General features: G+C 38.9%; 1 protein-coding gene across 1 annotated transcript in view; it reads right to left on the bottom strand.

The window, feature by feature from the left end:
* The window catches only part of AHR (aryl hydrocarbon receptor), a 370,224-nt gene that overhangs the window by 166,229 nt on the left and 177,460 nt on the right, over window positions 1-26,535 (bottom strand). The window contains exon 3 of the mRNA XM_053714124.1: window positions 22,602-22,708. Coding sequence (XP_053570099.1) covers window positions 22,602-22,708 — 107 coding nt within the window. The remainder of the gene's footprint in view (window positions 1-22,601; window positions 22,709-26,535) is intronic.

Genomic DNA, 26,535 nt, shown 5'->3' with positions numbered 1-26,535 from the left:
CAGGAACAATTACTCCCAGGGAAGAAAGGTCTTTTACGCAGTTTAAGAAAGCCTCTCTCTTTATCCGATTCACTAATAACCTTGACAGATGGAATCTGCCCCTGGGAGGACAATATTTGAATCCTATTCTGTAACCTTGGGAGACTGTGTCTATAACCCAAGTATCTAGGACACTGCGTATCCAAGCCTGCCGAAAAAAAGAGAGCCTGCCCCCCACCTGATCTAATACAGGATAGGGGACGGACCCTTCATACTGATTTAGAATCACTGGAAGGATTGCTTTCCTTTATTCCAAGGCTGACTGGACCTCCAAGAAGACTTGGAGTGATCCGACTTGGAAGAGGAGGAGGAAAACTTTTGTCCCTTAAAGTTACGAAAGGAACGAAAATTAGAATTCTGGTGACCCTTGGGATTCTTCTTATCCTGTGGTAGAAAGTAACCCTTTCCACCTGTAATATTGGAAATAATTTCAGCAAAATCTGGACCAAACAAGGTTTTACCCTTATAAGGTAAAGATAAAAGCTTGTACTTGGACTAAGACTTTAACCACAGAGCTCTACAAGCTAAAATAGTGAAACCAGAAATCTTAACTCCCAGTCTAAGAACTTGCATGTTGGCATCTCAAATAAAGGTATTGGCTAGCTTTAGAGCCTTGATTCTGTATTGGATCTCCTCTACAGTAGTCCCTTCCTAAATGAGAATAGATAAATCATCATACTAATAAGAAGCTGCCCCCGCAACTGTAGCAATACTAGCAACAGGCTGCCACTGTAATCCCTGATGAACGTACATCTTTTTAAAAAAAAGCCTCAAGCTTCTTAGCCATGGAATCTTTGAAAGAACAACTATCTTCAATAGGAATAGTAGTTCTTTTGGCAAGAGTAGAAATGGCTCCTTCTACCTTGGGCACTGTGCTCCATGAGTCACAAATAGAATCAGCAACAGGAAACGTCTTCTTAAAAATAGGGGACAGGGAAAAAAGGAATCCCTGGTTTATCCCATTCCTGAATGATATCTGCCATACGGTCTGGAACTGGAAACACTTCCATAGATGAGGGTACATCATATACCCTATTAAGTTTACTAGACCTCTTTGGATTCTCTGCAACAGACAAGTCGGATTCTTCCAAAGTAGCAAGAACCTCCTTTAAAAGAACTCAAAGATGTTCTAACTTAAATCTGAAATTAGTCTCCTCTAAATCTGCAGAATTGGTCACTGCAGTATCAGAACCTGACAATTCACATTCAAAAGCCACTGAGGAATCATCCTCATCAGATAACTGGGATAAACTGACTAACGCAGCCTTAGCGGAGTCAGAACCCTTATTAACTAACATGTTTAGATTTCCTCTTGCGCTTACCAGAGGTTGTCGGAAAAGCTGATAAAGCTGCTAAAACAGCAGACATTATCTGCGCTGCAAAATCCCCAGGTAAATAAACACCCCTCAAGAGGTGGTTGTGAGGAACCGCAGGGCACTGCATGTGAAGCTTGGGACGTTTGAGGGGAAAGCTAAGGTGTTGCTAAAACAAAATTATCCTGAGAGGCAGAAGGCTCTGGGGGAAAAATCTTATCTTTAAACAACAAAGTAAAAGAGGAGCAAAATTGCACAGGAGGAACTACTTGAGCCTCCAAGCAAAACAAACATTTGTCAATAGGCAAATTTAAATTTTCATTAGTGAACAGCAAAGTCTTTATAAGATATACTAGCACAGTCAAAAACAAACAGGCTAAAATATCTGCAAACAGTTTACTGATAGTTGCAAAAACCCCAGACACCATAAACCTCAGCTTTGCGGAGGGCTCCAAAAGTACTTGGTTCTCACAAAATGTCCACTAACAGCCGCTTATCACAGACCTCCAGTCTGCACCGGAGCCAAAATAGAGGAAGCGACAAACAAACGCGGTCACATGACCGCAATACAAATAACTATGTCACCCGCCCTTTACTTGAAAGAAAACGGCGCGAAAACAAAGCGCTTCCAATAGAGAGGCACTAAACCTCTAACTAAGACCCAATGAGAGCGGCTGAACAGCCAAGTCACATGACCGCAGCAGGAAGCTGCCAGGACTCTGACAAACACACACCAAACACACCTCCGAAAACGTAAAGGAGGAAAAAACACCCCATATTAAAAGAGCCCAGACATCTATATAGTTCACTATATAAAAAGTCTTCTCAGCCAAAATCCCTAAATGCAGTGCCTTTTACATGTTCCCTGCCCTAATATGCTCTGTTTAAGCATACAAATTCCCCTGCTTACCGTACATACTTTCACAGAAATTTTGTATAATTAACTCCTAGAGTGCTGGCACCTTCTAACCTAGAAAGGAAAACGCTTACCTGTGAAAGCAGCAGTCAGGCAGGGAATAGCTTCTTAGGTGTGTCAGATTACCACATCTAACAGTGACCTGTAGAAAAAAAAACAGAGTAACCAACTCTTGTTTTCTATAATGGGGATAGCATAATTGTTAGAAATAAAGCAAGGACCACCTCGCCACCTTCTAACTGCTAACAAGCCACCATTACTCTTACTAAAGAGATTGACATGGACACAGCACAACCCCAAATCCTTGCTTGCAGGAAAAAGTACCCATACAAGGATTAAAATATCTTTAGACACCAACTTCGCACATCCTCCCTTGACAGAGGCAAAGATAATGACTGGGGGTTATGGGTAAGGTGATATTTAACAGCTCTACTGAGGTGCTCTTTGCCTCCTCCTGCTGACCATGAGTGAATATCCCACTAGTAATTGGAATGATTTGTGGACTCTCCATGCAATAGGAAAGAAAATTCTGTTCCGGGAGCGTGTCAGAGTAGCGAACGAATATGGCCTTAATTTCAGAAGCTCTGGGAGAAGGCTAAGCAATTCATCGAATATCCTTAGCCTACGTTAACATCCACACTAAAGAGATAGAGATCTGATTGTTCATACTCTACTGATCCGAAAGATAGCAAGAACGCTGTGAGAGTGACCCCAGGAAGCTAATTCAGACCATTAGGATATTAGGCGGTGGCCTACTTATACAATCCTAGCATTCCCCCCCCCCCCTGGATTCCTGGGTTAGGCAGCCACTACTACACTGCAATTACTCAATCTAAGTCTGTACTTAGCACACGGGAGGTGATTAGTACAGAGAGACCACAGAAACAAAGGATCACTGAGCCTTTTGACCAGCCTATAGCATCTACCGCACATGTAACCTGGACCCGGGCACACCCGAACCCTCCCACAACTCCACATGTCCAACTCAGCATTATCCATGCTAAAAGACCCCTCAACTACACGGATGGAGCTAAGACTCTAGGTGGTGAGCTCTCAGGTGAATGATATCCTTATAGAACATTGAACATTATACAATGGGTTGGGGCTATATCCACAGTGTTTTGAGGCCCAATCCATGTGCGAAGCCCAAGTTCATATTCCAGACTCCTCTTTCCCTCGTACTAAAACCGGCATAGGTTAATGATCCATAACTCTTAGCACACTCCACCTAGTCTGACATACGATTCCTATCTAATAGTTCAGTGTGGAGCTGAAATTCTGGAATACTTTTGCCATACATGTAAACAAGATAATTTGAATCTTCTACTTATGTTAACTGTTTGTTATAATATCTTAATAGATTGGGAGTTATTACCTGACCTTTGTATCTTAATAAATGTAGGGGAGCATTCATAAATATTTTACATGCTTCAGCTATGGAATTTAAACACTCATGGAGTTGTACCAATGGCAGTTATGTCAGACATCCTTAACTTTGCTCACTAACTCACATATATGCCCTAGCCGATACACCTGTGCACTTCCATAACATCACAGTATTTATACACTACTCCACACCCCACTCTCTCACCCTTATGTGGACGCTATACATATCCGCTTACTTAGTCTTATTATTACATAAATTATGAACTAGCGAGGATATCTGGACATAACATCTAGCATGTAGATTGCACAGATATCAGATGGTTAGTAAATAAATTAAATATAGATATAAAGGTCTCATACAGCATGTCTATCTCCTGTGGTGTTGTCCTACCCTCGGTTAAGTTGACATAATTGTTAAATCACTGTAGAAAATTAGGTGGTGTTCTACCTTCGTTCTCTTTGACTTTGTACTACTTCTGGCTAGCTGCCCGCCACAGAATTAATATGTGCCCAGATTCTCTACCAGCACATGAGGTAACTGACCAATATACTACTATTACTTAAAGGGCCACTGTAAGTAAATATTTTCTATGCCTGTTACTAACTAACTACCCCAAATACGCTTTTTATCAATAGCATTTCATTAACATATCTCTACCGTATATCAGAAATCTTGTCTGCAAATTTAATTGTTTTCCAAACCCACTCCGTGGGTATCCTTTGCTCTGTACCAATCCGTTTACAATACCTAGGTTTCAAAATGGCGCTTTAAACACAAAGTTATTGGTTTAAGTATTTTGAACATGCAGTGCTGAAAATAGTGGGCAGGATAACGTGACATAACTTTTAGAACGTTATGAAACTTCGTTTTGGAGAAAATATAGGTCAGTAGGTTTTAATTAATGTTTATTAACTTTAATATGTTAGTTGTTTAGCTTAAAATATTAACAGAAAGTAATCCTTTAAGCTGTCATTATTTATTCTGGGGTCTTACTTCAATATATGCTCCTCCCTAAAAAATAATCTACAGACAGTTAAGGCATATTCAAATAGTATATACTAGCTCCATTTTATGTTATTTGTGCACACAAGCTTTTTAATTGCTATAAGTTGAACTGTGTATTTTTCAATTGTTACTAAATAGTTAACATATATGATTCATATATCACTAATTAGCACTACGCTACTTCAAGGTCCAAAAGTGACCGTCTATATATTTAGACTTCCTCTAGAAGTAATTTATGTTTAATTGGACCCACAAGTGACCCATTGAGAAATAGAGGAATTACTAATCTTTGAAATAGTAATAATTTGTGTACATTATACCATATCATTTGTATTCTATATTATTTCAAGCGGTGTTTACCCGCTGACAAACAATTAAGTCCCATTGGGTCCCAAAGGGGCCACAGGTGTGACTATCATATATCATTTATCTTTCCTAACTAAATGGTCTATAAGCGGCCAGCTAAATAGTCGTTTACAAAATGCTATTATTATTATTGTAAAATGGAGGTTTCAGGAGTCCATATTCTGTCATTCATCCTCCTTACTTATACCATTATTTTTTTTTGTTCAACTGAAATTGTGTCATTAATGTTACATGGCATTTGTTGTATACTCTCTTTATTGCAAAACCTCAATAAAATAATATTTTTAAAAAAAAATTATGTTCCCTTGGTACTTTGCTATTCTGCTTGTTCCCAGTGCCAATTTGTCACCTTCACCTGCTGATTTGTCACTTGGTGATCCAGCATTTGCCAACTGTACCTGCTGATCTTCACCTGCCTACTGTACCTGCTACATGTTACATATTTACTTATTAGCTTTGTCTGACTATTGTTCGCATGTCATTCACACAAAAATATATTTGATATTCGGTACATATATTTTTTTCAATAAAGTTTTTAATGCCATTTCTGAACTGTTAGCTCACTTTAAGCTACATGTTACTGACTTACACAAGAAAACAAGAACAGACAAAGCAAGGAACAGAAGAAGCTATTCAGCAAAAATGAGAAAAGAAGCACAAACAGACATTTTGAAGGTGATATAAATGGACTTTTCTGGTTGATCAATCTAAAGTTCATGGATAACACTGTAGTGTTTTTACAAATGTTTTTCTTGGCTCCTCGCAATAGGATACATAAATCCTAACCCATGAAGGCATTTTGCAGGTGTATCTCTTGCAACCAAAATTGCTTATGTTCTGCTAATGCTATGCTTGTGTGATAGCATATGATTATTGCCATATACTTCTTCTCTACTAGCATTCACCACCTTTTCCACTTGCATCAGAGACTGCACAGCCATGTGGCCTATTCATGAAATGGACAGTCATAGCTTGGTATGCAACCTGTACCTTTCTGTTCAGTGCAACTCGTAGCATTCAAGTATCTTACTAAATTATTGCTAACTTGTGTTTAATATGGAACTATATTTTATTTTAATTAATAGAATGTCTAAATGATATGCATTGCTGAAGATTGTCTGTGTCTGAAGCAGATGCGGCTGCAATTCAGGGGTGCACTTATTTGGAGGGCAGTGGAATGCACTAGAGGTGGCAGCACCTTCAACACTGCAATAGAGAATTATTAACAGGTGTTTTTTAAACTGTCAACATTTTAACAGGATTTCATTTACACATACGTAGTATTTTCATAAGAAATGACTGCAAAGCAATCTGCATATAAAATAAATGTTTTCAAAGCATTTAAAACATTTTTATTTTCTTAACAAATGTATTTTTTTGCAGGACCTCCTTTAATATATTTATGTTACATAAGCAGCCAGTTAACTACATATAAGACTTTTTTTTAACTATACATAACATCATTTATGCTTACCAGATAAGTTCCTTTCCTTCCTGGCAGGGAGAGTCCACGACTTTATTCCTTACTGTTGGGAAATATAACACCTGGCAACCAGGAGGAGGCAAAGATACCCCAGCCAAAGGCTTAAATATCCCTTCTAGGGCTGCAACTAACAATTATTTTCATTATCGATTAATCGGCCGATTATTTTTTAGATTAATCGACTAATCGGATAAAAAATAAATAAATATTTTTTTCCTATATTTTAAATAAAAAGGAAATTTATGCTTACCTGATAAATTGATTTCTTCTACGATACGACGAGTCCACAGATTTCATCCTTACTTGTGGGATATTATCCTCCTGCTAACAGGAAGTGGCAAAGAGCACCACAGCAGAGCTGTATATATAGCTCCTCCCTTCCCCTCCACCCCCAGTCATTCGACCGAAGGTTTAGGAAGAGAAAGGAAATACTAAAAGGTACGAAGGTGACTGAAGTTGTAAATAATAAAAAATATAATCTGTCTAAAATTGACAGGGAGGGCCGTGGACTCGTCGTATCGTAGAAGAAATCAATTTATCAGGTAAGCATAAATTTCCTTTTCTTCTACAAGATACGACGAGTCCACGGATTTCATCCTTATTTGTGGGATACAATACCAAAGCTACAGGACACAGATGAAAGGGAGGGACAAGACAGAGACCTAAACGGAAGGCACCACTGCTTGAAGAACTTTCCTCCCAAAAACAGCCTCAGAAGAAGCAAAAGTATCAAATTTGGAAAATTTGGAAAAAGTATCAAATTTGGAAAATTTGGAAAAAGTATGAAGGGACGACCAAGTCGCAGCCTTACAAATCTGTTCAACAGATGCATCGTTTTTAAAGGCCCATATGGAAGCAACAGCCCTAGTAGAATAAGCCGTAATTCTTTCACGAGGCTGCCGTAGCTTTCTGACCCCTACGCTTTCCAGAATAAACAATGAATAATGAAGATGATTGACGGAAATCCTTAGTTGCCTGCAAGTAAAACTTTAAGGCACGGACCACGTCCAGGTTATGTAACAGACGCTCCTTTTTAGAAGAAGGATTAGGACACAAGGAAGGAACAACAATTTCCTGATTAATATTCTTATTTGAAACAACCTTGGGAAGAAAACCAGGTTTGGTACGTAGAACCACCTTATCAGAATGAAATATGAGATAAGGCGAATCGCACTGTAAAGCTGAAAGCTCAGAAACTCTTCGAGCAGAAGAAATAGCAACTAAAAACAGAACTTTCGAAGATAACAATTTAATATCTATGGAATGCATAGCTTCAAACGGAACCCCTTGAAGAACTCTAAGAACTAAATTTAAACTCCAGGGAGGAGTAATTGGTCTAAATACAGGCTTAATTCTAGTTAGAGCCTGACAAAAAGACTGAACATCTGGCACATCTGCCAAACATTTGTGAAACAAAATTGACAAAGCCGAAATTTGTCCCTTTAAAGAACTTGCTGATAACCCTTTCTCCAATCCTTCTTGGAGAAAAGACAGAATCCTGGGAATCCTAACTTTACTCCATGAGTAACCCTTGGATTCACACCAATAAAGATATTTATGCCATATCTTATGATAGATTTTTCTAGTGACAGGCTTTCTAGCCTGTATCAAAGTATTGATGACCGAATCAGAGAATCCTCACTTAGATAAAATCAAGCGTTCAATCTCCACGCAGTCAGCTGCAGAGAAATTAGATGTGGATGTTGGAAAGGACCTTGAATGAGAAGGTCCTGTCTCAGAGGAAGTTTCCACGGCGGCAGAGAGGACATGTCCACTAAATGCACATACCAAGTCCTGCGTGGCCACGCAGGCGCCATCAGGATTACTAAAGCTCTCTCCTGTTTGATTCGAGCAATCATGCGTGGAAGGAGAGGAAAGGTGGAAACACATAAGCTAGGCTGAACGACCAAGGCACTGCCAAAGCATCTATCAGTTCAGCCTGGGGATCCCTTGACCTGGATCCGTAACGTGGAAGCTTGGCATTCTGATGAGATGCCATCAGATCCAGTTCCTGTCTGCCCCATTTGCGAATCAATAAAGCAAACACCTCCGGAAGGAGTTCCCACTCCCCCGGATGAAAAGTCTGACAACTTAGAAAATCTGCTTCCCAATTTTCTACTCCTGGGATGTAGATTGCCGACAGATAACAAGAGTGGGTCTCCGACCATCGGATTATCTTGGATACTTCTCTCATCGCTAAGGAACTCCTTGTTCCCCCCTGATGATTGATATATGCCACAGTCGTGATGTTGTCCGACTGTAACCTGATGAATTTGGCCGAAGCCAACTGAGGCCACACCTGAAGCGCATTGAATATTGCTCTCAGTTCCAGAATATTGATTGGAAGTAGAGACTCCACCTGAGTCCAAACACCCTGAGCCTTCAGGGAATTCCAGACTGCACCCCAGCCCAGAAGGCTGGCGTCCGTTGTCACTATCACCCATGAGGGTCTGCGGAAACAAGTCCCTTGGGACAGATGATCCAGTGACAACCATCAAAGAAGAGAGTCTCTGGTCTCTTGATCCAGATTTATCTGAGGAGATAAATTCACATAATCCCCATTCCACTGTCCGAGCATGCACAGCTGCAGTGGTCTGAGATGAAAGCGAGCAAACAGAATGATGTCCATTGCCGCTACCATTAATCCAATTACCTCCATACACTGAGCCACTGATGGCCGAGGAATGGACTGAAGTGCTCGGCAAGTATTTAGAATCTTTGATTTTCTGACCTCCGTTAGAAATATTTTCATGTCTACCGAGTCTATCAGAGTTCCCAAGAAGGGGACCCTTGTCTGTGGAACTAGTGAACTCTTTTCTATGTTCACCTTCCAACCGTGAGTTCTCAGGAAAGACAGGACTGTGTCCGTGTGAGATTTTGTCATATGATAAGTTGACGCCTGGATCAAAATGTCATCCAGATAAGGCGCCACTGCTATGCCTCGCGGTCTCAGAACCGCCAGAAGAGATCCTAGAACCTTTGTGAAGATTATGGGGGCTGTGGCCAACCCGAAGGGAAGAGCCACAAACTGATAATGTTTGTCTAGGAAGGCAAACCTTAGAAACTGATGATGATCCTTGTGGATAGGAATATGAAGGTAAGCATCCTTCAAGTCCACGGTAGTCATATATTGACCCTCCTGGATCATTGATAAGATTGTTCATATAGTCTCCATCTTGAACAATGGGACTCTGAGAAACTTGTTTGGACACTAAAATGGGTCTGAAAGTTCCCTCTTTTTTGGGAACCACGAAAAGATAAAGTTTTGGAACGGGACAAATTACTCCCATGGTATAGAGGTCTTTTACACAGCGTAAGAACGCCTCGCTTTTTATCTGGTCTACAGATAATCGTGAAAGATTAAATCTCCCTCTTGGGAGAAAATCTTTCAATTCCAGTTGATACCCGTGGATCACAATTTCCAGTGCCCAGGGGTCCTGAACGTCTCTTGCCCAAGCCTGAGCCAAGAAAGATAGTCTGCCCCCTACTAGATCCGGTCCCGGATCGGGGGCCGCCCCTTCATGCTGTCTTTGTAGCAGCAGCGGGCTTCTTGGATTGTTTACCTTTATTCCAAGCCTGGTTGGGTCTCCAGACTGACTTCGATTGTTTACCTTTATTCCAAGCCTGGTTGGGTCTCCAGACTGACTTGGATTGAGCAAAATTCCCTTCCTGCTTTGTGGAGGAAGAGGAAGCAGAGGGAGGAAGAGGAAGCAGCTTAGTTTTTGATGACACATCAGCAGACCAAGATTTGAGCCATAACGCTCTACGCGCTAGAATAGCAAATCCTGCATTTTTCGCCGCTAATTTAGCAATTTGAAAAGCGGCATCAGTAAAAAAAAAAAATTAGCTAGCTTGAGAGCCTTAATTCTATCCAAAATGTCATCTAATGGAGTCTCAACCTTCAGAGACTCTTCTAGAGCGTCAAACCAAAAAACTGCTGCAGTAGTTACTGGAACAATGCAAGCCGTAGGTTGTAAAAGGAAACCCTGATGAATAAATAATTTCTTTAGAAGACCCTCTAACTTTTTATCCATAGGGTCTTTGAAAGCACAACTGTCCTCAATGGGTATAGTTGTACGCTTAGCCAGGGTAGATATAGCTCCCTCTACCTTACGGACCGTTTGCCACGAGTCCCGAATGGTGTCTGATATGGGAAATATTTTCTTAAAATTAGGAGGGGGAGAAAATGGTATACCTGGTCTGTCCCATTCCTTTTTTATAATTTCCGAAATTCTTTAAGGAACTGGAAAAACATCAGTATAAGTAGGCACCTCAAAATATTTGTACATCTTACACAATTTCTCTGGTGGTATCACAATAGGGTCACAATCATCCAGAGTCGCTAAAACCTCCCGAAGTAACAGGCGGAGGTGTTCAAGCTTAAATTTAAAGGACATAACATCCAAATCTGTCTGAGGTAACACATTCCCTGAGTTTGAAAGCTCTCCCTCAGACAGCAATTCCCTGACCCCCAACTCAGAACACTGTGAGGGTACATCGGAAATAGCCAATAAAGCATCAGAGGATTCAGTATTCACATTAATACCTGACCTACTGCGTTTACCCTGTAACACTGGTAATTTAGATAATACCTCTGTAAGGATAGTTGACATAACTGCAGCCATCTCCTGCAGAGTAAAAGAATTAGACGCACTAGAGGTACTTGGCGTCGCTTGTGTGGGCGTTAAAGGTTGTGACACTTGGGGAGAATTGGATGGCATATCCTGATTCTCTTCAGACTGAGAATCATCCTTTGGCACACTTCCTTGACCTAAAATATGCTTTTTACAATGTAAGGCCCTTTCAGTACAAGAGGTACACAATGTAAGAGGGGGTTCCACAATAGCTTCTAAACACATAGAACAATGTGATTCCTCAATGTCAGACATGTTGAACAGACTAGTAATAACCACAACAGTCGTTAAACACTTTATTTATTGCTTTAAACAAATTTTGAGAAACGTGTACTGCACCTTCAAGAAATAAAAAGCGCACAATTTTTCCAAAACTGCTTCAAAAACGTTAATTTGCTCTAAAAATTAACTGTAGCTCATTAATGGCTCCAAAAATTATTGCACGCCAAGAGTAAGGGGAGTAATTAACCTCTAAAAGGAACTTAAATCACAAAAATGTCAAATTTACAAAAAATACCCCCTGCACCTCGCCACAGCTCTGCTGTGGCGCCTACCTGCCCCCAGGGTACTTTAAAATGACTCGCCAACGATCCGGATAAGAGAACCACTGTCTAGGATCAACCGGAGTTAAATGCTTGCTGCTTCTCAGCCAGAAGGAAATGCGCATCTGAGCGCGCGAAATTAATCCCCGCCCATCATGGCCGATGCTCGAGTAGGCCTAAAACAACCGCATGGTGAAGCGGTTTTAAGCAACAACTAAGTGGAACATATTACACCCCAAACAACATACCAGTATAAACAAACCGTTTATCAGTGCAAACAAAAACAGATCAACGGTTCCTGCCTCTCCCAGTGTCTCATATAATGCCAAAGCCCATTATAATGAATGCCCAATATGTCAACAGAAAAATAAAACATAGGTCTCCAGTAACACCCCTTTGTCTAACAGGTCTACTGCTTACCCCATTCCCCTGCAGGGAAATAAATGCCAGCCAGTTCTGATATATCAAGTCTCTTCAGAAATAAAAGGCTGCACATACCTCAATGCTATTTGCAGCATGAAACCATTGTCCACACTGAAGATGTCTCTTGTGCTACCTTCAGAAGTCTTGTGGGAACTAACATGGATCTTAGTTACAGCTGCTAAGATCATCAACCTCAGGGCAGAAATCTTCATCCATATCCCCCTGAGGAAAATAGCACTCACCGGTACCATTTAAAATAAAAAACTTCTTGATTGAAGAAACTAAAACTAACACTTCACTTTACCTCTTCCTAATATAACACAGGCAAAGAGAATGACTGATGGTGGAGGGGAAGGGAGGAGCTATATATATACAGCTCTGCTGTGGTGCTCTTTGCCACTTCCTGTTAGCAGGAGGATAATATCCCACAAGCAAGGATGAAATCCGTGAACTCGTCGTATCTTGTAGAAGAAATCCACATACTGTGTTACAAATATAAACTTCAGACTTAAACTTTACAACTTTACATTAACACAACTATTGGTCCAATTTTTTAAGCAGCAGAACAATTTTTTAATAATTAAGCAAAACAAAACCCACCAACTGTTTGAAAAGAGGTAGAACTAGTAATAGGTAGACTACCACTGCTTATAACATTCTTTTATTTACTCTTTCAGAAACTTTGCATTGAAAAGCAAAAATGTCACCATGTCCACATGCTCCTGACTGTGGCTAGCTCTCTTTTTTGCAAGCTATTTTGCCTGCAGCAGAGAAAAGATGCTCAGATGGTGTTGAGGTGCCTGAGATGTTTAAGTAGGGTTTTGCCAATTTCACCAAGGTGGGCTATTTATCTTTGTTAGCTCTCCACCAATGCAAGGGGCCTCTTAACAAAGTAAGCCTGGAATTTATTCTGACATAAAAATAATCTTGAATATCTATATGCAATGGTAAACAACCAGCTATAAGGTTAGGGAAAAATATATTTAGTCCACTCTTAAACTAACAGATATATACTTACAGAGGTTGAATTGGTACATATTACATTAATTAAAAATATAGAAGAAAAAACAGGTAACAGGACACAGCCTTACACAATCATCTATAGAGTACATATAATCAGCAATAGCAAGCGATCCGCTAATAATTGTGCAAACAGGTAATAGTGACATAAATTCATATAACAAATCCCATCAATCTAGGGCTAGGTGTAAATAACAAGCTGGGCACTATCACATGCAAAGCATAGTCCCAAATCCCTTGATTTAATATAAACAATCCAAATGATGACTCCTATTTTTTTTCTGGGTTGCACATAAGACAGGAGTAGTAAACTTAAAAAAAAAAACTGATAGTGTCCTGAAAAAGTAAAACGTAAAATGTCTGTAGACGTCCATTAGGCTAAGGGCATAACCATAAAGCACAATACCATGTGCAGGAGCTCATTGGAGCAAAGGAGCTGGTGCTGTGTGCAAACCAAATAATTGCAAACCAACTAATCGATTATGAGATTCGTTGACAACTATTTTCATAATCTATTATTATCGATTATGCTGATTAGTTGTTGCAGCTCTAATCCTTTCCACTTCCCCTATCCCCCAGTAATTCTGCTGAGGGAACAAGGAAAAGTAGGAGAAACATCAGGGTATAAAGGTGCCAGAAGAAAAAATATAAAAAATGGAGCCGCCCATCAAAAAATAAATTACGGGCAGGGTCGTGGACTCTGCCTGCCAGGAAGGAAAGGAATTTATCTGGTAAACATAAATTATGTTTTCCTTCCATAAGGCAGGGAGAGTCCATGACTTCAGTCCTTACTGTTGGGAAAACCATACCCAAGCTCCAGAGGACACTGAATGAATAACGGGAGGGAACAAAAAAGTGGCGGACCCTATTCTGAGGTAACCACAGCCTACAAAACTTTTCTCCCAAAAGTTGCTTCAACCGAAGCAAACACATCAAACTTGTAACATTTAGAAAAAGTGTGTAAGGAGGACCAGGTAGCTGCCTTACAAATCTGATCCATAGAGGCTTCGTTCTTAAAAGCCCAGGAGGAAGCCACTGCTCTAGTGGAATGAGCCGTTATCCTCTCAGGAGGCTGTCGCCCCGCTGACTCATAAGCCAAGCGGATGACACTCCTCAACCAGAAAGATAGGGAAGTCGTAGTAGCCTTCTGCCCCTTGCGCTTCCCCGTATAGAAGACAAACAAAGAGGGAGATTGTCTGAATTCCTTAGTAGCCTGAAGACAGAACTTCAAGGCACGAAGCACATCTAGATTGTGAAGCAAGCATTCCTTCGCTGAAGGAGGATAAGGACACAAGGAAGGAACAACAATCTCTTGATTAATGTTACGATCTAACACCACATTAGGGAGGAACCCTAATTTAGTACGTACAACCGCCATATCAGCATGGTCAGAACGAAAGGAATGAAAATTAGACAATTGCCGTCCCTTAGGCCTATTTTTCTTATTCTGCGGTAGGAAGGCAGGTTTCCCTCCGGTAACCGAAGAAATAATGGAGTCCAGCCCTGGACCAAATAAAATCTTCCCCTTGAAAGAATGAGAAAGGAGTCTGGATATAGAAGTCATATCCGCAGACCAAGACTTCAACCAGAGGGCTCGGCGGGCTAGGACCGCAAAGCCAGAAGCCTTTGCATTTAGGCGAATAATCTGCATATTCGCGCAACAGATGAAGGAGTTAGCAATTCTCAGAGCCTTAATTCTCTCCTGAATGTCCTCGAGGGGAGTCTCCACCTCAATGAGCTCCGACAGAGTGTCGCACCAGTAGGTAGCTGCTCCAGCAACCACGGCTACAGCTGCCGCCGGTTGAAATAAAACCATGTATGTTGAAACATCTTCCTCAGAAAGGTTTCCATTTTCTTATTCATAGGCTCTCTAAAAGAAGAGCTATCCTCCAGAGGGATAATGGTACGCTTAGCCAGCGTAGAAATAGCGCCATCCACCTTAGGGATGGAGCCCCACAAATCTAATTGAGAGTCAGGGACCAGGAATATTTTTTTTTAAAGTGGACGAGGGGGAAAAAGAAGTTCCTATTCTTTCCCATTCATTTCTAGTAATGTTCACCATCTTAACTGGAACAGGAAAAGTCAGAGGGACCTTCCAGTCTTCATAAACCCTGTCTAATTTAGGGATCTTAGGTTCCTTAGGGAGTGTAGCCTCTGGAACCTCTAGCGTAGACAGAACCTCCTGCTCAATTTTAAATCTAAATGAGGGTTCCTCCGCTGAAGTCTCAGACTCAGAAAGTTCACCCTCTGAAGCTACAAAGGCTAACTCATCCTCTGAAAGCTGGGACATAGAAGCTAAATCCGACAAATATTTAGATGACTCTAGGTCAGGAGAACTATGTTTAACCTTTCTCTTACGTTTGCTAGAGCGAGGTAAGGCACTCAGGGCCACAGACAACGCCAATTGTAACTGCTCCGTAAAGTCCGCCGGAAAAAAGCCCCCTCAAGATGGAGGATTAGTTGAGCCGCGGGGAACTGCATGTGGAGCGGATAGTGTAGAAAGGGTAGTAATCTCTCGGGACACAGATTCCTGAGAGGTAGACGGCTCAGAGAGGATAATAGCGCTATGAGTATTAGCAGGCTTGTCTCCCTTCTTAGACTAGAAAAGTGCTTAGGCAAATGGAACAAAATTGAGCTGGCGGGCAAACCACAGTCTCCTTACAATATAAAAAGGAATTATTAATCAGTACAGAAGAAGCGGAACCTTCTAATGTAGTATCAGAGTCCTCCATAGCTAAGATATATTCACAGAAGGACAGACAAAAAGTAAACGCTTTTATTAAAAAAACGGCACCTTTATATTCCCAATGGCTGGTGCACTCACCACCTCCTAGACCCAGACAGCTAACATGAAAACGCTCTCCTTAGGAGTGATGTCCGCAGCAGGATTGTAGGAAATGAAAAAGACCGCATCCGGTCACGTGGGGCGTAGGACAGAACTTCCCCTGCTATGAAAAAGGCGATATGCTATTATGAACTGCGCAACACTCAAAAACAAAAGTGAAACCTGTTTATTCCAAGCCAAAAGCACACAGTCTCTCACATTAAAGAAGTTATAAATAACCCCTAGCTGTTCAAATAATCTCCCTGAAGGAGATATTAACGAGCCACACTGTGTCCCTATAGACAAAAAAAGTGTATATATAAATTGGTCTTACCCTCCGGGATCCATGCTGTGGAACAGGCACAGCCTCTCAAGTGTGACAGTTTTGCAGCAACGCTTCTGACATGAACTTAAGTGTGTAACAGAAAGCTGTGAAACTCGTCAACACTGGTTGCTTAGGAGCGGTTATGCAAAAGTCTGGATGGGTTCCCATAAAAACTGTCCCTGCATTTCCAGACTCTAGCTTTCATCAATACTCTAACTGAGAGCTTGACATGATTACTTAAAACTCCAGTCCTTTCTTGAAGGGAACATACCCATTACAGGACTAGCTTCTGACAATTCTCTGCCACCTCCTATAGTGACGAATGGCAAAGAATGACTGGGGGATAGGTGAAGTGGGAGGGATATTTAAGACTTTGGCTGGGGGTATTTGTCTCCTCCTGGTGGTCAGGTGTTGTATTTCCCAACAGTAAGGAATTAAGTCGTGGACTCTCCCTTCCTTATAGATGGAAAAGTATTTTATGAAAAATTAAATTTTAATGACCCTTTACATAGGGTGTAGCTTTGTCTGTAATACAGGTACAAATCCCCAAATACAGAATTATCAAAAAATTACTAAGTGTCCTGCTTGTAAGTCACAATCTTATTTCGCCGCGTTTTTGAATTGGTTTATGTGTTCTAAAATGCAATTTATTAAAATCAACAAATTTTACATTTCTGATTAAAGTACTGTACTAGCTTTCTGATGGTACTTGATGGATAGTACTATGTATACAAAAGTATTAAAATGATATAAAACTACCTTTAGGTTGCATGTTCAAGCTGTATTACGATAAGTAAATATTGGCTAAATTATAAAAGATATTACTATCTACACCCTTTCCAAACTGTTCCATTTTACAGATTCACATATTCCAAAATCCAAATTAATCTGAAATCTAAACCTTTTCTGGTCCTGAGCAGTTTGGATACATGGTTTTCTACCTGTATAGTGTTTCATTTCTGATTAATACTAAGTATATAGAATATTTTCTTAATATCCCTTTAAGTTTAATGCTAATCATCTAATAAGTTGCATAAACTAGCACTAAGTGATCTGATAACCTTTATGACAGATATTGTATTACAAATAACAGTCTTTTTTTTGCTACATCTGTTTGTTATAGTACTGGCTGCTGTGAGATGATTTATTTTTTTCAAAATAGTTAAAATGTTTTGTGCCATGTTTAATATAATTTGAATAAAATGCCCTAGGCATGCAATTTATTTGGGAACATTGGATACTATGAAAGGTTATTGTTTGTTTAAATGCCTTATTATAATGTTTTATGATCAGACATGAGTAGCTTTTTCCCCTTAAAAACTACATTATCCAATATAGAACACTGCCAAAAGCTTCTTTATTTTAATGAGATGTAAAATGACTTAAGATCATTTATCTCAAACATAAAGAGAATATTAAACACAAACGTAAAGTACAGGCGAACGGAATCTGGTTGACTTTTAACAAATAACACATGAGCTTCTGTAATGAGAGACACAAAATAAATGGAAGTTCTGCTTTTATAGAAAATATCGACATGGCAAGGCTTGACATATTCCAGGTGCCAGGGTGCCACGGTTCCTAAAAAACAAAATGTATGCTTACCTGATAAAATATTTTTTTTCATGATAGTGAGAGTCCATGAGCCATCCTACAGGAGGACGCAAAACACACCACACAACAGAGCTTTAATGCCTCCCACTTTGCCATGATTCATACAACACCATTTTCACAATACTGTGCATATCCAATTAACTTATTTGGGAACGTTTCAGCCTCTGTGATCTCTACACACACACACACACATATATATACACACACACACACAAACACATATACACACGCATACACACACATATTATATATAATTATATATATATATATATATATATATATATATATATATATATATATATACACACACATACACACACATACATACATACATACATACATACATACATAATTACACATACAAAATTATTAAAGAACACAAAAAATCTGGCTCCTAAGTATTTTGGTTACCTTTTCTGCAACCTTTTCTGAAATGTGCTGTTACCCTGTACCGCACTGGAGATCAGGAAGGGGGAGGAAATTGAAAAGAGAGGAACATAACAAATATTTACATTGAGATAGAATGGAACAGAAATTAAAAGTGCAGGCAAAAAAATTATTTTAACTGCCACTGGCGTTCTTTCTGCAGACAGCTGCATTTTCTGTGATCAGAATCAGATTGCAGCATGTTCTGCCTTGGGGCCGCCAACTATTATGGAAAAAAAACAAGGGCGGTCTTGTAGACTCTCACCATCATGAAATACATTTATTATCAGGTAAGCTTTCTGTCCCTTGCCGGGGACCTAAGAAATGGATAAACAAGGAAGAAGAAATTTTGAATTCTTTAGTGGCTTGAAGATAAAATTTCAAAACCCATACTACATACAAGTTAAGAGGTGATTTTTTTTTTTATTTTAATTTTTTACACTGGACTGAGACATAGGACTAAGATTTTAAGACTAAACAACTTTAGGAAGGAAAGACAGGTTTATTAAACACCTGCTCTTCTGGTGAGGAAATGTCTAAGAGAAAGAGAACCTTTCAAGACAACAATTGAATACACAGACTATGCATTGGTTTAAATGACTGAGCCAAGTTAAGGTTACACAGAGGAGAAAGCAGGCCTGATAACCAGACCAAATCTTGATACAAAGGCTTGAATGTCAGGGCAGACATTTGGTCTTTAAGGGAACTGGCTGATAAACTGTTATCCAGACCATCCTGCATAAAAAAAAAGGGGGCGGGGGTTTGAGAAATCTGAAAGAGTTCCAAAGGCAATAATTAGATTCACACCAGGAAATGAAAACTTTCCAGACTTTGTTTGACTTGATCAAATCTGAGACAAAATCAGACGTTCAATTGCCATGCTGTCAAACTGAGAGATTTGAGATCTTGATGGAAGAGGGGACACAGCCAAGTACTCCTAAGCACCTCTCTTCAAAGTTTTACCTTATGAGGGGAACGGGATTAAAAAAAAAAAAAAAACCCTTCTACTAATAAAAAATCTTGAACACCTCCTGTCTTTATCTGCTCCTTGGAGAGGCAAAGGATGACTGGGAGGTATAGGAAGTGGAATGGATAATAAAGTTATTGGTGTAGGGTGTCTGTGCCTCCTCCTGGTGGCCAGGTGATGAATTCCCAACAGTAAGGAATTGTGGATTCTCACCACCTTCAGAAAATTACTTTTGAAGTGTGCGGCTGGAGCATGGGGTATCCGAATATCAGTACAACATTAAAAAGTAAGTTAAAGAGCACCTTTAGTACAACTGATTAATTAAACTCTATTTAAAATATTGCTGATGTTCCGAAACTGTTTATACAAAGGAGAAAGTTTACCATCACTTTAATCTCTAGTATAGTTTTTCTAGCCAGTTTTTCGAAATTAAAAAAAAAAACACTTAAAAGATATGGACATATAAAAAAGCTGCATTATATTGCATTCAGGTAGAAAATAAAAGCTAAAATAAATGTTGCATGCATGCCCATGTGACGATTTCAATACAAGATCACCATATTTTTTTATATTAGTTATGTCAATATGACCTTTAAAAGTTTTTGGAAATTATTGTGAAATTGAATAACTAATTTGATTTTACAACACTAACTAGTGTCATTTCTATTTGAGATTTGGCTTATGCATAGTTTTTGTAACCTGATCCGACTAGACCAGGTGGATATACATAACTGCACATGTTCAGCCCAGCTGGTATATATGCCCCTTAAAGTGTATTTATCCACACTAGAGTGAGCCTAGAATCTCTTTTCACCAAGCTAATAAAACATGCTTTACTAAAAGTATGGAATGCAGCCGTTTAAAAGATGGAGAGGTAAAACAGTGTTTTTTTCTTTTGTTTATAGTCAAAACACAAATATCTATATGAGTTTAACAGCTTATTTTCATGCATGGGGTATGGACAAACAATTGTGCAGTGAGCATGATTTGCATGGATAATTTGCTTGTGAACACACTTAACTTGTGCCTATTACAAACAAGCAATCTACTTCTGCATTGGGTAGAAAAATAAGCAGAGTTTAAGCTTTGAAAAGGTAAACTGCTGGTTTCAGTCGCATCTAAATAAAAACTCAAATTAAAATTATGTGCACAAAAAAAAAGCTTAGCTTTCTATGGCTAAATGAAGAGCTCAAACATAAGGTTGTGCAGTCATCTCTTAAGCAATTTACATACTTTATTCACATCTTAGCAGGACTTGAGCAAATACACTCTTTGTTTGTACAATTAATATAAACATCAGGTATGCTATATTTTAGCTAGATAGTTGTTATTGTTATGGCCTGCACATGTGCCAGTATCTGCCTATTAACACTATGCATTAATGTATCTGTGTTACAGACACACATATAATATGTGCAATTTCCTACATCTTCAGGAGAAAACAGTCACTGCCTGAAGGGGGATATTGATAATAAAATATTAAAGCTCCTCTTTGGTACTGACACCTACAGTTGTACAGTATGTTTGCAGAAGTGAAGGGAAAACCCATGGGGGTTCATATACAGGGCCCAGGACTCAGACAGGACAAGTCTGGTCTAGAGGAAACAGACTGTAGTGTTTTGTAAGCAGTGCTCTTATTACATGGGTCTGTCACACTTCAGTTCATATTGCTGGTAATAAATAATAAGTTAAAACTCTCACTAACACCACATTAATTAGAATTTTAGTTATATTACATTGGTCTTTTTTTTAAGCCCCATCCCTGTTCACATATCACACTTTTTGCTGCGGGTGAATTTTGAAAGGTTGGGAGGTATGATACTGCAAGTATCCTGTTTAAGAGTCTTGTTCAGTTCTTGAAGTTCACAAAACAAATTTACAGACACACACACGTGCATGCACAGACAAGCACACACAGCAAAAACTTGTATAGCCTATGAAAAAAAATCTATCTTGTCTTCATTAAAAATATGCCTTCTGACAAATATGATAACCATTATTGTTATGGGTGGACACTTGTTCAAATAAAAGAAAATGCATAATGTAAAAAATACTTATATTCTCCCGTATAATTGTGTTTAAGACAATGATTTATTAAAATTGACATCATGTTTTCCTATCACACATATCAATTGCATGGCATGGGTCACACCACCACTATTACTGTGTACTGAACATTAGGCCCAGGTGCTGCTGATCAGCTAGATATAAGCATAACCAGCGTGTTGACTGAGCAAAAGTAACCTGAAGACTTGTTTTGCAATAAAACAGGTTTAAATGTTAAATTTACTCTTTAACATCCCTTTAAATTATTTTTTTTTCTCTTGCTTTTATTCCATTCTTAAAGTGAAAGTAAATTTAGAGACTCAACATTGATGCCATCCATTAATGTTAATTTGTGAAGTACAGTTGCTATTTTTTTTTTTTTAAAAACACTAGTCTTTAGTAGTTATTTATATCCTAAATCGCATACCTTTTTCCGCACTTCCTCCGCCCACCCGATCATTTCCTGATTTCTCTCCGTTATATGTAAGATCGGTCCCACCCGCTCTTACATGTACATTTGTAAGCGTTCTTGTGAGGCATAGACAGAGAATGCACTTGCGTGTCTCATAAACACGCATATATTGCGGGTGAAAATTACTTGTGGGTGTAAATCTAGTCTGTTGGGACGCCAGTGGGGGACCAATCATAATGGTTTAAAGGGTATTCGTAATTAAAAAAAAATAATTTAATAACCAGAGTTACGGCGATTGAACCGAGCATTGTAAAAGGTACTTTTAAAGGTTTAATACTAATGATGTTACAAAAATGGTGATTTAAAGTCACACTAATTTTCAATTACTTTACAAAGCTGCATAGGGGTCAGTGAAAGTTAACTTTTCCTTTAAAATTTCCACTCTGAAGCAATATCCCATACTGGGTAGCCCATTGCTATACTAAGGTATTTGTCTTTGATAGGGCACTTATAGAATAGGTCTTGTCTTTGTAAAAGACTAATCAGAAATGTGCCTCCTTCAAGATAAGCTAATTCATTTGATTAATAAGGACACTTAACTATATTACATACCAGTGTGCTTTTATTATGGAGGGATTTTGGCATGTAAAGCACTGGAAGTAAGCAGGTAGATGCCATAGTTACTGCAACCAGGGGCTGGTCAGAACACATTTTAAAATCACAACTGATATAGAAAGAAAGTGCATATTCGCAATAATAAACAAAAAAACATTTTTATTTGCTTAGCAAGTCATTTTACCATCTGATTTCATATAGATAAATCATGCTGAAAGAAACAATGTCAGAACACAAAACATACCTGTAATAGAAGTTCTCCTTCTAACAAATGTAAATCCTTCCCTGGTTTTATCACTCTGCGATTTTCACTAATCCCATTGCCGTCTGTCTTGGATGATTGTAGAGCAACTGTAGAAAGAAAAAAAAGCATAATATTTAAAATCATTTGTTTGCAGTTTCTATAAGCAGCAATTAAAAGAGAAATAATGGTTCAAAAATAAAAAGTTCTAATTCATTAAAAAAGGATTTTATTACTGTGCTATTGTTTGCATATTAGTGTAAAGGAGTTGGTGACACAGTTTAAATCCGCTTCTGAGCAGCAATGCAATACAGGGACCTAGCTGAACACAACCAGTATTCTCCACAAAAAATATAGCCAGCGGGGTGGCATTATAAAGTAGCTGGGTGGGAAGTGTAATACTTCCTAATATTATACCATTATGTTATCTGCTATCCAAAGCACAAATGAATTGCATAATTTGGTACTATTTATTTAAAAAAACATACCTAGGTATGCTCTGGTGCAATAATATACTTCTGTGAGCTAGCTGGTAATTGGTGGCTACACACATATTCCTCTAGACATAAGCTCACCACGTGTTCGACTAGGTCCCAGTTGTGCATTGCTGCTCTGGCGCCGACTTCAAAAGAACATATAAGAACTCTTGCTTTTATGAAAAAATACCCCATGCTCCCTAGAGTGAAGACAAAGCAGAGTATGTAGCCTGCTGCAAATCAAATAGCAGGCTTAGGCAATTTGCAGCATTTTGAAAACCTAGATTACAGATTTTGATGTTTTGGCTTCTCTAAGGAGTGTGGGGCAAAGTAAAACTACACAAAAACATGAGATGTTTAATGTCACTTTATGTACTTTTCCTGGATTAAACACAGTTATTTGCAAGCAATAACACAATAATGAAATGCTATAGCAAATTAGAGAATCATGTCTTTGCACGTTTATGTCCCTTTAAATGCAGTCTTTTAGATGGCACAAAATAAAAACTGACTTTTGTGCACCTTTAAGTATTGCCCCAGCCTCATTGTTTATTAAAGTAAAACAAATAAAGGTACCACCTTGTTAGCTATGTAAACAGTGACGTCAAGCTGAGTGATGGTATTCTATTTAAAGCTAAGCAGTTTTACAATGTAACCTTTCAAAACCATGAGGTCCTTCCATTAATCTGTGTCCTAAAAGCTTGCAATCTAAATCTACTCATTTAGCCACTCCCTTACTTAGCCTTTTACCATATTTTCCCCTAACACAATGAGCAGTCACTGGGAGCATACTTGTGTCTGAAGTACTCTCTCTAGAGACAGCCTTTCAAAACATTATTTCCCTAAAACCTGCCCATCTTTTGAAGGTATATTCTATTTACAATAGGGAATTTGTTTACACAGTTTCTTCATTCATTGTGCTCTGCCGAGGCTTCAGGAGATAGACAGGGGCTGCTAGTAAACCGGTTATGTGGTTTCCTTGTTTACAGGTGAAGAGAAGGTCTCTTCAGTATTTGTGCACAGAACAGCGAGAAAGTGCATGACCTTAATATTTATAATAAATAGATGATGTCGACTTGCTGGACACAAATGCAAATAGCTTTATCTTTAAGGGTATTAGTGCCCCTTCTGAAATGCTGGGAGATATCAAACTGCCTGTAGAAAGGATTGTTTTTTTCCAGCTGGTATTTACTCTATATGTAAATTACTCTGGGGTCTCCCTAATAGTAAGAGGAGGCAGCTGCTCCTTACTGACAAGACGCAGAGAGGCCGAAACATACATCTGGGTCTTGTTGCTTTCTCTCATACAGAGAATAATTTCCAGATAATTCGGAACTGGATTGTGTTTTTTAGCACAATCAGACTGATCTTCTACAGGATATATCTTTAACATGTTTAAATTAATCAATTTCATATGCATGATTAAGAGTGTAATGCCCCTTTAATCTAATCTATTTACTGTATCAAGTGTTTCTATTGTGCATTTGTTTGTACTACAGATCATGTAATACATAATACTGATATTTACTGAAGAGTGCTTACACATTCTAACATACACTGAAAGCAGCCTCACAAAGTCTATGGGGCCTGTAGCAATGACAGACTCTTAATACTGTTGTTTCAACAGTGTAAATTATTTAAGACTTAAGGGACTCTAGATGGGCTCAGCAATCCGGCAACAGCATATTCCACTCTAGCTTACACCATTATGCTGTTTGAAATCATCTCTTAAAACAGAAATAAAAAGCAGGTCTGGATAAGGAAGAGGGCAGTATACCACCATGTTCTATCCTCGGCAATCACAAAGTAAAAGAATGATCATCCGATAAATATTAAAGAATATATATTTTTTCACTAATCCAAGTATTTTCAATCTTTGAATAGAAGCCATCAACAATGTAATTCTGCATATTTCACAAAGGATCGTTGAAACTGAAACCACACTAGAGTCAGTGCAGTGCACTGAATGCATGTTAAAGGTTTTTAAAATGAGAATTATACAGAAAGTATATTAAACATTACAAATTCTGCCTAAACATTCTAATTTCTGGGGAGTTTTGACATGTTTGTCAGTGGCTGCCCTTTAAGGAGCACCAATGTAAGCATATAATAAAGTAATCAGGAACGGGTTAAAAATATCTCATGCTCAGAAGTAAACACTTTAGTCTAGAAAGAATATTAAAGGGCATGAACTCCACATTAAATAGCGTTTGCTTCATATTTTTATGGCAAAAAATGCCCGCGTTTAAATTCTGTTGTTTCATTTGGATGACAGTACAGTGTCACTTTAACCTGATTTCTGAAAATCATCTGTAATTCTATGCAAAAAAACAAACAAAACCCTGAGCAACTGTCCTTAACAGACATCTTGTCGCAAACAAATATTGCAAAATAAAATTCTACATTGTAATGTAGCAAAAAAACATTCTTTTAAAAAAAAAACAGATTATGAAAGTAATTTGGTACTTTTGTAACAGATCATGGTCATCAACAAATGATCATAAGGTTACAAACGTGACATTATCAGTCATATAGAAGTGGTTAACATGTTTTGGTATTTTTTGCTTCAGGTGTACTTCTGTACTTTATCAAGGATGGATGAAGATAGGAGAAGCCGCATGGATGAAGATAGGAGAAGCCGCATGGATGAAGACTTCGCCGGATGGATGAAGATGGAAGACTTCATGCCGCCTGGATGGATCCTTCAAGCAGAACTTCAAAAACTGTTAGAGGATCATCGGGGGTTAGTGTTAGGTTTATTTAAGGTTTTTTTGGGTGGGTTTTATTTTTAGAGTAGGGTCTGGGCAGGTAAAAGAGCTAAATGCCCTTTTAAGGGCAATGCCCATACAAATGCCCTTTTCAGGGCAATGGGGAGCGTAGGTTTTTTAGATAGCCTTTTAATTTGGGGGGGTTGTTTGGTTGGGTGGTGGGTTTTACTGTTGGGGGGTGTTTGTATATTTTTTACAGGTGAAAGAGCTGATTTCTTTGGGGCAATGCCATGCAAAAGGCCCTTTTAAGGGCCATTGGTAGTTTATTGTAGGCTAGGGGGTTTTTTTATTTTGGGGGGCTTTTTTATTTTGATAGGGCTATTAGATAAGGTGTAATTCGTTTTTATTTTTTTACTATGTGTGTAACAATCAATCACTGACCATGATCAGCTCAGGATAAAGTGCACTGCTGACTGAAACCTGACTTTTTACTATGTGTGTAACAATCACTGGCCATGATCAGCTCAGGATATAGTGCACTGCTGACTGGGACATGACTTTTTTACTATGTGTGTAGTCACCAATCACTGGCCATGATCAGCTTAGGATAAAGTGCATTGCTGACTGGGACATGACTTTTTACTATGTGTGTAACAATCACTGGCCATGATCAGCTCAGGATAAAGTCCACTGCTGACCGGGACATGACTTTTTACTATGTGTAACAATCAATCACTAGCCATTATCTCAGGA

Source organism: Bombina bombina, chromosome 5 (assembly GCF_027579735.1).
Source record: "Bombina bombina isolate aBomBom1 chromosome 5, aBomBom1.pri, whole genome shotgun sequence".
Taxonomy (NCBI): domain Eukaryota; kingdom Metazoa; phylum Chordata; class Amphibia; order Anura; family Bombinatoridae; genus Bombina; species Bombina bombina.
This window is presented reverse-complemented; position numbering and strand designations above follow the sequence as displayed.